General features: G+C 35.9%; 1 protein-coding gene across 3 annotated transcripts in view; it reads left to right on the forward strand.

Annotated features, from left to right (window-relative positions):
* Positions 1-14,693, forward strand: part of RAP1A (RAP1A, member of RAS oncogene family) — an 80,917-nt gene extending 66,224 nt beyond the window's left edge. For all 3 annotated transcript variants that reach the window (XM_074188431.1, XM_074188430.1, XM_074188432.1), the window contains 4 exons: positions 1,650-1,790; positions 5,125-5,268; positions 9,217-9,331; positions 13,971-14,693. In XM_074188431.1, coding sequence (XP_074044532.1) covers positions 1,650-1,790; positions 5,125-5,268; positions 9,217-9,303 — 372 coding nt within the window. In that variant the 3' untranslated portion in view covers positions 9,304-9,331; positions 13,971-14,693. The remainder of the gene's footprint in view (positions 1-1,649; positions 1,791-5,124; positions 5,269-9,216; positions 9,332-13,970) is intronic.
* The last annotated feature ends 742 nt before the right edge of the window (positions 14,694-15,435 follow it).

The following is a 15,435-nucleotide window of genomic DNA, read 5'->3' on the forward strand; positions in this document are numbered from 1 at the left end:
TTTTTCCATAGAAATAATGTTATGGGTAGTAATGAAATTTCTATTAGTTGTATAGTTAAATAAATAATGCCTTGCATCTAGATTGCAGGGAAGATCCAGACATAGTAATGTATTTAACATAGTATAAATTGTAATAATTGTAGTGAAATAAAATGATTATTTCCACCAAATTATTTTATGTAACCAGCTGATAAATAAGTTAGAAGGTGACTGACTTTAATATTAGAGTTGTTTATAAAATATAATTTTAAAAAATCTATACCCAGAAAATCTGAGTATATGTACCTTCCAGAAATGAACTAGGGTAGCAGCCAAAGAAGTAGTGAAGTTTGAGAATGAGCAGAGATGGAAGTCTGATTTAGGGTAGCAGAGACTTTGGTCAGGGGAGGTGGTGGTGGCAATAACAGAAAGAGAAAGAATAAGTATAACCAACTGGAATCAAGTACATAAGAACCAAGGTAGGATGGTGACCCAGGAAATCTTGAGAATGTAGAAACTAAGGGGCAAAGCAACTGAGAAATAGCTTCTGCTCAGACCAAGGTATATGGTCTATACCCCCAAAGTTATATTTCCACATGACTTGTTCTCAGAGCAGGTCAATTTTCAAATAGTCTGCAATACATAACTTTTTATTCTTTACAGTTTTGTTCTTTTTTTAAATAATAATTTTCAAGCTCATTTTTTCATATCCTATGTAATTTCTGTGATTATTGCATTACTTTCTGTTTGTGAACAAAATTAAATAGGTATTGAGTAAAACAGAAGATATTTTAGTTGAATATAAGAACCTCTTGACTGTCAGGGTGATAAACACTGGTATGGTCCACCAAAGGAGGTTGTCAGTTCTCTTCTATTCATGGAATTTTACAGAAAAAAAGAAAATATATAGAGTTTTCTCTATCATAAAATGATAACTCTGGAGCTGGAAGAGATCTCAGAAGGTGACCAAGTACAGGATATATTGTGGTTTTCACAAACATTTTAAATTCATTTTTTAAAAGGTAGATCATGGTCTTGGGGTGGTAGGTATAGAAGGGGAGATGCACTATTCTTTTTTTTTTTTGGAAAGATTTATTTATTTTTGAATTTTACATTTTTCCTCTAATCTTGCTTCCTTCTCCCCACCCCCCACAGAAGGCAGTCTGTTAGTCTTTACATTGTTTCCATGGTATGCACTGATGTAAGTTGAATGTGATGAGAGAGAAATCATATCCTTGAGGAAGAAACAAAGTACGAGATACAGCAAAATTATATAATAAGATAATATTTTTCTAAAATTAAAGGTAATAATCTTTGATCTTTGTTCAAAGTCCACAATTCTTTCTCTGGATACAGATGACATTCTCCATCGCAGATACCCCAAAATTGAGAGATGCACTATTTAAAAAAAATAAGAGATCATTGGTTTGATACTTCTTGTCTGAAAGCAAGGACATTTCTATCTCTAGAGTTCTCCATGAATGAGAAACAAAAATATTTATTTCATATGGGTAAAGATTTGTTTATAAAATCTATATGTTAAGTCTTATTTTCTTTGCCATGAAATACTTGAATGATTCTTAAACTCTTTTCATTAAAGAAAAGATTCCAGTTAATCAGCAAAAAAATCAAATTTTGTAATTGTCTTCATATTCATTTTTTTATTATAGGAGCAATTTACGGCAATGAGAGATCTGTATATGAAGAACGGCCAAGGGTTTGCACTAGTATATTCTATTACAGCTCAGTCCACGTTTAATGACTTACAGGACTTGAGGGAACAGATTTTACGAGTTAAAGATACAGAAGATGTAAGTAATAACTTTTTGATCCCCTCTGAGCACTAAAATCCTTCCATAATAAGAAAAGCAAGTTTCTGTTTGTCAGTCAGTTGTACAAAGTATTCTGTGCTCTGAAGAGTATAAAGTATAAGACTCACTCCCTGACAACCAGGAAGGATGAGATCAATCAAGTATTATAAGGTGTTTAATTGTTCTGTGCAGATATTTGCCCCAGGGTAATTGTTAGATCTACTAAAGGACACAAAAAGGAGTTGAAGAAAAGAGATCTTGCTATAGGTGAGAATTGTTAAGGTTTCATGAGGAGAGTCAGTGATTAACTCTCCAAACTAGATGTACAATTAATGCTTATCAAAATAATATTGGTGGAACAATTCTTATTTTTTCTTTCAGTTATTTAGGGTTTTAATTAACTAGCTTTTAACATTTTAAACATGTTGTTTTTTCTCTTATATCTGAATAATTATTTTAGTTCTGTCTGGCAATTAAACATTTAGGCAATTGGTTAAACACATTGTTCTTTAAGTTAGTTAAATCTTAGCAAAAGTGAAATTTACATCAGGTTCATTTTGTTTTGAGTTACAAAGAATTTTTCTTTGGTATAAATTAGAAACTAAAAATCTGTACCTTTGCCTTTTATATCCATGGTTTTTATGTTCTGTGTAATTATTAATAGGATCCCCATGTGTCTCCTCAGATCTTTAACCTTGGCTAATGTTGCATGAGGAAAAAATTTATGTGACTCATAAGCAACCATGACCTAATGAATAAGTTATCTTTTTTCTGGTGGCTAATTCACAGGAGAGGTTTAAAGCCTTGTTTTATATGAAATAAAGTGGAGGTAGAAAGATACTACCATTAGCATTGCTAAAGTCTGTGTCTGGAAGCCTTGTTTTCTCTTCCACAACAAAGAAGTAAAAATCTTGTCTTCTTTAATGAGGTTCCTAAAGTATGTTTATTTTTTTTTTTTGATGAAATGTTTTTCCTAGAATTTTTTCAAGTGAGCTTCCATCCCCTCATACTATTCTTGTATCTTTTACTACTAATAATTACTATTATCTTTATAGCACTTACTGTGTACAAGGCGCTGTGCTGTTATTGTCCCCATTTTACAAATGAGTCTGAGGCAAATTGTGGTTCAGTGACTTGTCTGGGATCACACAATTAAGAAATAGTATCTGAGACAGGATTTGAACTCATGTCATCTTGACTACAGCCCAGTGCTCTATGTGCTGTACCACAAACTACCCTCAGTCTGTGTAGGACAAAAATATATTAGGGAGAAAGGGAGGAAGGAAATATGCGTTTATAAAGTGATTACCCTGTGCTGGGCACTGAACTAAGCCCTTAACAAAAAGTGTCGCCTTTGATTCTCACCCTAACCCTGGTCCGTGAGGCCAAAAGTTTTGAGTCATTTAAAGTGTAAAGATCTAAAGAATCACACTGCAAACGAGCAGGTTTTCTTTCTGTTTTCATTATTCTCTATCACATTGATTTTTAAATTTGGGCTGCAAGCAGTTCTAGAAAAGCATGATTGAATTGTTCCTAGTCCCATATTGAACAAATAATGAGCCTGTAGTGCCATGCCATATAGAGCTGGGGTTCTTAACCGGGGGTCCCTGAAACTGAATGGGGAAAAAAATGACATCTTTATTTTCACCACCTTCTAACAGAAATTTAGCATTTGCTTCAATTTTGAATTTTAAAAGGTCCAGCAGAAGCCAGGACACAGAAGAACTTCTGGCCTTTGTCTCATAGGGTCAGAATGAGCAGGTGCCCCAACAGAAATCTCATCTGATCCCGTTTTACAGATTAGAAAACTGGACCCCAGAACAAACAATGCAGTGAACCCATGATGACACCAATACTGAGACAACTAGAAATGGATCCCAGGTCCTCTGGCTCCAAATTCAGTGTTTCCTCCAGCTTCATCCTTTAACTAGGGACATTCCATGGAGAAGAGAAGGCTAACAGAAGGACAGCCATGACTGTCATCATGGGAGAAGGCAGTTGAGTTTGGTCCGCTTGTTACCAGAGAGCAGGAGACAGGGCAGGGGAGACCTTGCACAGTCACCTGACAAATGATCTTGCCCCTTAATCTTAAGTCAGGCTCATTTCTGATAGGAGATTTTGAATTTTCCCGCTGGGGTGAGCCTATCTTTGTTAATAGTGTTTTCCCTCTCGGTCAGCAAGAGGTGGGTGTTTGCTAAAGTATCTTGGGAGCCACTTTCGTCTCGCTCTCTGGCATTTACCCTCTGTCTGCTCATCTTGCAGTTTTTCCATTTTAGTGCAGGATTTGATTATGCCACAGAAGAGTTGATGAGTAAATTCAGGAGTAGTCAGACATTTCCTATACACTTGGTTTTTCTTTACCTCTTCCCTGTCTATTGCTTCTGCGAGAAAACTATATCCTTAGAATTTTTCTATTATCAATTCAAGATTTTAAATTAACAGCTTTTGAGAGTATCATTCATATATATATATAATTTTTAACCATCTTTGATCTTCTTTTAGTGGATTGTGGTTCATCTAACCTGAGTGTTAGATTTTTAAAAATTAACATTTGAGCCAAAATACTAAGCTATTCCAAGACCTACACTATGTGCAGAATAATCTTGAAAAGCTTGTCTTTGAGCTATAATTGTATTTCTGAATTTTAAAATGGGGGGAGATATGGTGGTGAGATTTGGATCTCAAGAAATTAAATTCTTTTTTTTTTCCCCCAAGGCAGTGGGGTTAAGTGACCTGCCCATGGTCACACAGCTAGGTAATTATTAAGTGTCTGAGGCTGGATTTGAACTCAAGTATTCCTGACTCCAGGGCTGGTGCTCTATCCACTGTACCACCTAGTTGCCCCTAGAAATTGGATTCTTAAAAGATTTTATCCCCTTGATTTTCTGTTTAGAGTCTAATTATCATGATTCATAAATTTCTGTGCCTAAGAGTTGGGCTTTCAATCCAAAGTATCCAGAGTATCAGGCCTGGAGTCTGGGGACCTGAGTTCAAATCCAGCCTCAGACACTACCTATGTGACCCAAAGCAAATCTCTTCACTTATAAAATGTGTTGGAGAAGGGAATGGCAAAACACTCTAGTATCTTTGCCAAGAAAACCCCAAATGGGGTCACAAATAGTTGGACACAACTGAAATGACTAAACATCAGCATTTCAGGATTCACTTCAGTATTACCTTATGTAGAACTAGTGTGTGTATATCTCTCTTCCACTTTTCTTATTGACTTGTATTAGAAGGCAAACACACAGACTTAACTGAATTTTATCTAAATATCTCGCATCATGATTAATAACAATATATTGATACTTATTTCAGTGTTTTCTTCCTTCAGGTTCCAATGATTTTGGTTGGCAATAAATGTGACCTGGAAGATGAACGAGTAGTTGGCAAAGAACAGGGTCAGAATTTAGCAAGACAGTGGTGTAACTGTGCCTTTTTAGAATCTTCTGCAAAGTCAAAGATCAACGTTAATGAGGTAACCTCTAACTTCTAAAATATGCAGACATTTGTTTCTCATTTTCTTTTGTCTTAAAAAGCAATGCTTTTCAAATTATCCTTTTTTCTAAGTAATATGAATTTGAACATTTTTTATTTATAGAAACTATATATTTATAGAGTGTTATCTAAAACTTACTTAAATGAACAAATAAATTCATGCTCAATTTATGTTGAAAAGAACATAGAAGCTTTCACTAACCTTTGACCTAAATGTCTTCTAAATGGCATTTCACTAAATGCTCTGTCAAAAGTATTCCATCAAGATTTATATTGAAATAAGTTCCTTTCCAAATATCATCTATAAATTCTTTGCCTATGAAGTCAGGGAGAGAGTAAAGAGAAAGTAGTCCTTTAAACCAGATCATTACAATTTGTCCATTCATATTTTCTTCTGGGAGACCACATGGTCTTATTTGGAGAGCTCCTGGCCTATGACACCATAATTCCAGAAAAAACTGTATAATATGTGTATACACTTAATCATTCTGTAGGCATTCGCTCAAATCATTCAGCAGGTGCACCAGCACTTTTCTAGTCCCTGACCTCTCTACTAGTGTTAGAATTTAGCTCTTGTTAAGATCGCTGTACTGGGGTCAAATTCTGCCAAGTCCGTAATCTGCTGTTTGAGTTGACTTGGGCATTTCTAGAATAGGTGCCTTAGACACAGCTTAATGCTTTAGGAGAGAAGTGACTGTGCTCCTAAAAAAAAAATGGATATGGATTCAAATATGTCTCCATGATGCTATGAATGTAGATTTGGACCACCAAAGCAAAAACCCGAGAGATAATCTCCCTGTCTTTGTTGATTTTGAAGTAAACAGATCTATAAAAGAGAAGGCCTTTTTACCAGCCACATAGGGCTTGGTTTGAGTGGTGCTCATGTGTGTCTCAGTCCTGCTAAATGAGCCTGACATGTTATCTGAGATGTCTGGCTCTGTTTATGACATTGCCCTTTAAAGGAATGGGGTGCTTAGGTGGATAGGCTCCAGGGTTAAGGTTACTGTTGCTTTCTGGCCTGCCTTAGATGCTGCTTATAATTTGCCTTTACTCTCCAGGATATCCTTAATCTAAAACTACTACTTTGACTTTCTTGCCAGAATTTCTTGGATCTTTTACCAAATGTCTATTCCCTCCCTCCTCAGTCAAGAATATCAAAACTTACCTTTTGCAGAAAACTAGCATTAACAAATCATTTAAATAAAAAACAGGAAATTTATAAATGCCATGCTTTTCTTTAGCTGTACCTAATATGCTATTTACTACGGAGTATTTATTAATTGACTCTGAAATTTCCTATTGTGTAATCATAATTTGGGGGGCCCTTAAGGGTTATTTATAATCTTCAGAAAAAAATTATAGTCCTGATTTTACCACTCACTGACACTGGGTAAATCACTGACCCTCTCTCTGGGTTAGAGTTCTCTTATATTTAACATAGTAGAGATGAACTGCAAGAAGTGTCTTCCATTTAAGACTCATGTTTCTTCAATATAATGGCTATTGAAAAGTTCTTGAGAAAAAAAAAAGAAAAGTTCTTGAGGACAAATAGCCAATAGGCAAACACACAGACTTAACAGAATTTTATCTAAATATCTGGCATCATGATTAATAACAGTACTCACTTTTATTTTTTCTTCCCTCAGGTTCTAATAATTTTAGTTATCTATAAATGTGACCTGAAGCAAACTATATTAAACACACTAATATAAATTTTAATTTGATTGAAAACACAAATTTCATGCTGTTTTCAGAATTTAATCATCTGGATCATTTATGATTCTTTCATTACAGCTTAAGAATCCTTTGTAGAGGGGCAGCTAGGTGGCTCAGTGGATAGAGCACCGGCCCTGGAGTCAGGAATACCTGAGTTCGAATCCAGCCTCAGACACATAATTACCTAGCTGTGTGGCCTTGGGCAAGCCACTTAACCCCATTGCCTTGCAAAAAGTTAAAAAAAAAAAAGAATCCTATGTAGAGATCATTGATTTGACTATTTTACTTTGATGCTCATAATAAATACGTAGCAAATTTGTGTGGCTTCCCAGCTCCCTAAAGACTGGAAAAGGACAGTGCAAATATTCAAATAATGGACCGTTTCATCTGTTATCTGAACAGATGTATTGGTGACAGATTAAAGTTACCTCAAGAACATTCTTAAACTGTTTTTCAGTCAGCATCACTAATACTATACCTATCAGTTTACACAAGTAGGAGCACTCTAACTTTTTTGGAGAGCTTACTATTTCATCCCAAAGCTTACCTCCTAAATGGAATCCAGATATCCCAATTTAGGAATATAGGGAAAAAATGCAGTACTTAAATTCTATCTTCCTTTTATCCTTTCAATTAGCAATAAGAAGGAACTTCAAATCATTGCAAGTTATGTCATATTTTCAAAAGCACTAATTTTAAACTTTACCTTTTACCTCCTCCTCCCTACCAGTAAAGCGTCATGGATTTTCTGAACCATCTGTTGCACTGAGGTAGAAAGAGGTTTTTCAAAGAAAAAAATTCAAAACTTGTTACTTACCTCTCTAAATATGACCCACCCACTTCACAGAGTTGTTGGAAGACTCAAATGGCTAATACCTCTCCAGTACATTCTCCACACAGATAGCAAAATAATCTTTCTCATCCTGTCATTTTCAAGAGTCCCTACTTGGGGCAAATAGTGTTTATAAGGGGGAGTGTAACTAAAAGTCTCACACTACACAAACACATACAAATTTAGGGTTGTTTGGATTTGGTGTTTATTTGTTTTTTTAAAGGAGGAATTGATAAATAGGACTTCTGTATTGAAGTGATCTAAGACTTTATCTCTATGAATACATCCTTCTGATGCCCACCTCTCTCTGTTAGTATATGATATCCTTGAATTGCTGTGGCTGAAAATCTTCCTCCCCTAGTAATAACCATGTCTGAAGTTCTCTCTGTTGCCCTTGAGATGTAGGCATACAGACTGTTCTCATGCACAGACTTGAAGCTTATGTTGCTTCAGGAACTTAGTAGAACCTCTGCTCTGTTGAAATATCTTCTCTGTGTCATACTGAGACTTTTTTCTTTTATTAGACCTATGATTTCATTGACTTAGGAAACTTTTAATGAGAAAATACCCTCATCTAATACAACTCTGCACCTGCTTTGCAAGTCATCTTAAATAGTTGCCTCAGGCCCTGAAAAGTTAAATGATTTGTTTGGGGTCACACAGATTATATGTGTCAGAGATAGAATTTGAACTAGTAGTCTTCTTGATTCCAAGGCTGTTCCCTCCACACTACACTACTGCCTGATGAGGCATGGGGCCTATTAAAATTAAATTCTCTGCTTTTGTGAAATTAAGAAGGGCATGCTGTTATAATTTTGTCCTGACGTTTAAAATTGTGTGTATGGAAAAAAATCAGGTTATCTGAATTCATTTAACTCAGTCCAATTTGTTTAATTTGATAGTTTCCTAGTTTCCCATCACCCATTTGTTTGTGATAATTAAAACCAAACAATATAATTCTATGTTCCGAATCAGAAATACCTGAAAACTAGGCTAAAAATATTTTTTGGACAGTATTTCAAATTCGAAATGGTGTTTAACCATACCATTTCAACAATAATAGTCCTTCTTTGCCTCCTCCCTGCCCCTCATTAGAAGTTTTAAAAATGAACAGAGTCCATATTGCGTAAAGTTTCTTGTTAGATTTCTAGTAATTTCATTTAGTTAAGTCTAATGGTTTCCTAGTTTCCAGACACCTCCTTCCTTTAATTCATTTATTGGTTGGGAACAAAGGATTATATTCCATGCTGTAACATTTCTGAGACAACCCCCTTTATTATAATGATTTAAAAGAGAAGGCATGCTAGAAGGATATCTTTTTGTGGAATGAATTTTTAAATATTAATTAACTTAGCTACTCATTTTCTTTTTTTTCTTTAGATATTTTATGACCTGGTCAGACAAATAAATAGAAAAACACCAGTGGAAAAGAAGAAACCTAAAAAGAAATCCTGCCTGCTGCTTTAGACCCCGCCATGCAGCAGCTCTGAGCCAGGTAAGACCTCTGTGTTCTCAGGGGGATGGGTGGACTTCAGATTTGTCTTTGCCCTGCCTGCATGCCCCCACTCTTTTGCTAAGTGAAGAGCTGCCAGTCTTTTTTGATTTCCATAACATTGGTTCTGACCATCTCTCCTGGGCTCAGGAAGGTTCTTGTTGTTCTAGAAGGGGACTTAACAGGGGAGAATTAGGCAACTTTTGAGTGAGACAGAAACAGCTTCCCAGGAAAAACCAAGGCTGAAACAAGCTTCCAGGAATCATGCAACATAGCCTTTTTTGATTGAAATATTAAGTGGACAAGTTCTTTTCTCCAAAATTGACACATTTGCCAATGCATTGGACTATTAGTAAAAGAACCCCTGTTGAGACCCAAAGTATCCCCAACAATGACCATGTTATCACTGGGCATTGAAAGTCCTGTCCATTCACAATGTCAACCATCAAACACTTTTTATACAGATCATCTCTTATTAGGCCTATTTTGTCTACCTTTGAAATAAATTTTTCTGAGAACATTTGAACAACTTCTAACTTTAAGCATCACGTGTACTGATTTAAGGCAACCCACTGGGGAGAAGCAACATTTAGGCTGTCTCTCCAGCCAGAATTTGGGTTTTGTGAGCCCACTTGTTTCCTTTAATTCAATTACTTGTGTCATTTTTCTGAATAATTCTACTTGTCACAATCAATACTATAAACAGATTTACTACTTAGAAAGAAATTTTCATGATCATGTTTTGGTGAGAGTTCAAACCTAAGCTTCATCTTTTTTAGGTGAAAAGCAGCTAAACTGATCCCTCTGGACAGTTGTAATAACTCTTTGCAATCACTTGGGTTCATTAAGTGAATTACCTGTTTTATTAGATTAGATTTAACTAACACATGATTCCTGAGAAGCCTGAATCAAATCAATAAACATTTATTAAGTGCTTACTATGTGTTGATCACTATGCTAAGTTCTGAGCAACCTCCTAAAAATAGGTTCTCATCCTGAGATCCATGAACTTGGTGGTTGGGTGGAGAGTATATCTTTATTTTGGTATAGTTTCCATTGTAATTATGTGTATTTTGTTTTATTAATTTAGAACCATTCTTCTCTGTAGAGATCCTAGGCTTCACCAAACTGTCAAAAGGGGTGCAATGGCACATAAAACATTAAGAATCCTTGTCTAAAAATGGACAACTAGCTCCTTTAGCAAAAGTAGTTCTGTTTTTTAAAAGAGGTAGGTAAGAGAAGGGAGCCATCCCAGTTTAAAGGGTGTTATCCCTAAGTTATTCAGGGATTAATGAATATTTTGGCTATCATAAATCTCAAAAAAATATCTTCTAAGTTGTTGAGAGTCTTCAACTGATGTCAGTGGAATATCTACTCTAGAAATAAAAATTCTTATAGAAGGGAGAAAAGGCCAATAAACATAATCTTCTGGATGGCAACTGCTTCTCTTTAGCCATGTTTATTAGAAAAGTTAGCACTTAGCCAAAGCCTTAATTATGTGACTTTTAGGGAATTCCTGCTTCAGGCTCCAAGTAGCAGCTCTCTGAATTCATGTTAATATTACCTGAATTTTTTTGGACTGCTCTGCGATTACACTGGTTTTGGAAACTTGCTCTGCCATTCAAAATTGGATACTGATAATCTTTTTTTTTTGTTAAAGATTTTATTTATTTTTGAGTTTTACAATTTTTCCCCCAATCTTACTTCCCTCCCCCCACAGAAGGTAATTTGTCAGTCTTTACATTGTTTCCATGGTATACATTGATCCAAATTGAATATGATGAGAGAGAAATCATATCCTTAAGGAAGAAACATAATGTAAGAGGTAGCAAGATCAGACAGTAAGATATCAGTTTTCTTTACTCTAAATTAAAGGTAATAGTCCTTGGTCTTTGTTCAAACTCCACAGTTCTTTCTTTGGATACAGATGGTATTCTCCATCACAGATATCCCCAAATTGTGCCTGGTTGTTGCAATGATGGAATGAGCAAGTCCATCAAGGTTGATCATCACTCCCATGTTGCTGTTAGGGTATACAATAATTTTCTGTTTCTGCTCATCTCGCTTAGCATCAGTTCATGCAAATCCCTCCAGGCTTCCCTGAATTCCCATCCCTCCTGGTTTCTAATAGAACAGTAGTGTCCCATAACATACATATACCACAGTTTGCTAAGCCATTCCCCAGTTGAAGGATATTTACTTGATTTCCAATTCTTTGCCAAACAGGGCTGCTATGAATATTTTTGTACAAGTGATGTTTTTTACCCTTTTCCATCGTCTCTTCAGGGTATAGGCCCAATAGTGGTATTGCTGGATCAAAGAGTATGCACATTTTTGTTGCCCTTTGGGGCATAGTTTCAGACTGCTCTTCAGAAAAGTTGGGTGAGTTCACAGCTCCACCAACAATGTATTAGTGTCCCAGATTTCCCACAACCCTTCCAACAATGATCATGGTCCTTTCTGGCCATATTGACCAGATACTGATAATCTTAAAGAGCCTCCATGTTACTGAGAAGCCAAAGGACTTGTCCAGCATCAGCCAATCAACATGTGACCCTGGGGAATTAGAGACAAAGTTTTCTGTCCACCCTGCAGTCTTCTCTCTTCTATTTTCTCAAGGGGTTAACAATCTACTCAGAGTGTGTGTGTGTGTGTGTGTCCGTCCGTCCCCATCGGTCTGTCCGTCCCTGATCTTTCCAACTTGACATCTAGCCTGTTCATAAGTACACTAGATGATAGTGGTTCACATTTTTGTAACCAATACCAAGCACTGTGTACTACAAGGACGATGGGGCTGCCAGAGGGCACAGGGCACCAACTGGATGACCCCCAGGCTGCCTACTTCAGTTTCTTTAGTTGTTACCTCTTAGTAACCTCTTAGTAGTTACCTCTTAAGGATGCTACATGTTAACTATTATTAGATGAACAAAAGACAAGTGGGCAAACTTGTAGGGAAGAAAGCCTGTGAAGGGCTGGAATATAAGTGTGTTTTGAGTAAAGAGTGTTTCATTTTTTGCACCTATAATGTCCTTACTGTCTGGAACTATGCCTGGAATGTTTAATAGGTAGTTGTTGACTGATTAAATGTTGTTGGATATTTGTAGGGAATCACTGACACTCCTTGAACGGCAGGAGAGAAAGGAAGGGGCTTACCTGGGTAGCCAAGACTGGCAGCCATGTAGAAGCTGGCTGAAGGAGAGATTAGAAGCCAAGGGACTGACTGGTAGCAAGGTGTCCAGGCAAGAAGTGAAGGATCTTGGAAAGGGTGGTATTTATGTGAGTGAAGAGATGCATGGAAGCAGACAGTAGTGAATGATAACCACAGCCAGCGGGTGTTTTCTTCCTTAATCAGATATCTTAAGTATTGCTGTAGCTAAGTTACATTAAATATAGATCATTTAAAACTGGGCATCTTGGGATTTTGTTTTGGAGATTGGTGGTGGGTCCTCAATTCTTATACATATGTACACATACAAACATACATTCATGCATGCATACATGCCCCCCTCATCCCTTTGGTTGTGAATTTAAAGTTGATTAGCCAATTCTGTTTAAGACTCTTTTCAAGCTGATATAATATTTCCTCTTAAGTTTAGTGGAAGAGGAGCCATCTACTGGCCTTTCATGATTCCACAGATTGGTGCTGGTTGTTTTTTTAATAAAAGAAAGATTTTCTTCTGAGCACAAAGCTTTTTGAGGACAGGGATCATTTTTGTTCTTTCTCTAGCACTCCCCTGCCTAGTTTGTTGGGTAATGAATATCTTGGGTCTTCAAAGGCACAGTTCTTTATTTGTTGTATGCTTTGCTGTAACTGATTATTCATATGAACAGAAAATCAGGCTGTCATCCACAGACACAGAGCACCGTGAATGAAGAGTTTCATGGTTTGTTTTCTGGTTGTGGGAACCCTAGGTTAGAGAAGACCTCAGGAGGGGAGCTACACCATCCTTCTGCCATTTTGCACAGGTTCTCTGCTGTAGTAACCCTTCTTTCTAACCTGTTCCTTTGTTATGGGTTCATGGGAATAGAATTCTCATTCCTATCTTGAATATGGTGCATCTCATTATGCAAAGCAGGACTTTTCAAAAACTTACTTTTTTTCATGGAAAGTTTGGCAGTTGGGTAGGATTCCTTAATGGGGAAAGACCTCTCTTTTCTGTTAGATGAAAATGATAAAATTGAAATTTGTGTAAAGCCACATAGCCTTCTTTTCTTTTCCCAAATGATGCCATCTAAAAAAAAAAAGGTGAAATAGTAAACATGACAAAAACATGGTCCAGGGACCACAGCCAGCCTCAGATCCAGAAAGCCCCTTCTCACCTGGACTAATCTTGTGACCCTGCTCAGGTCCCTTAACTCATTGGTGTTCTAGGTAATTCCCTGGCCTGAAATCACAAGCTACATGTAGGTTGCTTTGAGGAGATCTGAACCTGGGTTTTTGAGTAACATAGAAAAGATTCATAGAGAAATTAAAATCACCTTATTGCCTTGTGCCATCATCAGCAAGCATACATATTGTATGTTCCAAATACTTTTAGCCCTCTAGTGGCAGTCAGCCCAAATGATGTTTTCTTTTTTCATTGTTAGGTGTCCTTGTGTTCTCTGTATCAAGAAATTAACCTTTTCTTTTGTTCTCTTCAAGATTACAGGAATGAAGAACTGTTGCCTAATTGGAAAGTGCCAGCATTCCAGACTTCAAAAAAATACATTAATTAATTAACAACATACCTGAAGAGGCTTCTCCTGTTTTATATATTATGTGAAGAATCTAGATCTTATAATGGTTTGCACAAGTTCCCCTGGAGAAAAAAAATTGCTCTGTGTATATCTCTTGGAAAAATAAGACAATAGTATTTCTCCTTTGCAATAGCAATTATAACAGATGTGAAAATAAATATACTTGACTCTAATATGATTATACAAAAGAGCATGGATGCATTTCAAATGTTAGGTATTGCTACTCTAATTAAACAATTTCATATTGACCTTTTTATCATAATTCCTCCCCATCAAGCACTAAAAAGTTGAACCATTGTACTTTATATCTATAATGATATAGATATAGAATATGAAATTTCCCCACAACCTCACTGCAACAAATAACTTTTTTGAGTCATTGACTTCATTTTATATTTAAAAATTATGGAATATCATTCTGCCATTATATTCTAATTAAAATTGTTTGTGCATAATGCTTTGGAAAAAAATGGGTCTTTTATAGGAAAAAACTGGGATAACTGATTTCTATGGCTTTCAAAGCTAAAATATATAATATACTAAACCAACTCTAATATTGCTTCTTGTGTTTTACTGTCACAGATTAAATTACAGCTTTTATGAATGATTAAATTTTAGTACATTTTCATTTGGTTTGTGTGTTTTTGTTACTGTTCCACAGATTGAGGGTTTTGGTTTTTTAATATGGACTGATAATTTTTTTAAATGTAGCAATAGCCCCTCCTTGACCATTCCCATATAATAATTAGTTTTATACCCTAATAGTATTGGTTTCTCAAGGAATAGACTCAGACTCAATGTTCTTATTTAAACCATTTTGTATATATTCTATTGGATCTTGAAGATTGTATTCTACTGAATAATCCTTGTGTATATTATTTTTATATGTTAAAAAAAATTAATACTATATCAGGGTATGACTTTTACTATGATCTTTAATTTTATGTGGCTTGTAATTTCATTGAGGGAATCTTTGCTTTTACTATTGTTAATATGTGGGTCATGAGCTCAGGAATGAAGTGTTATGGGAACTCTCTCAGAGTTGCTTTGTAATCAGATTGAGTTTATTCAGAGGAAAAGAAGAGAGAATGAGCCAGGATCAGAAAATGGATCCTGCCAAGTGCTCTTATTTTTTAGAGTGAAAAGACAGTCTTTTGGAAAGTTGTTAATTTTAAATTTTGATGTGAGTGAGATATATATATATATATATGTGCAACAAGAATTTTTATCAATATTACCCACATGTTCTCCATGAAACAACTCCAGGCTCAGATTGTATTAAAGTTGGAATTGTGCTTGGTCTCCTGTGGGAGCAAGGGGGGCGTAGGGTTAGGACACCCTGTGCCTTACCCCTCAAACGTTAAATAGAA

Source organism: Macrotis lagotis, chromosome 5 (assembly GCF_037893015.1).
Source record: "Macrotis lagotis isolate mMagLag1 chromosome 5, bilby.v1.9.chrom.fasta, whole genome shotgun sequence".
NCBI lineage: Eukaryota > Metazoa > Chordata > Mammalia > Peramelemorphia > Peramelidae > Macrotis > Macrotis lagotis.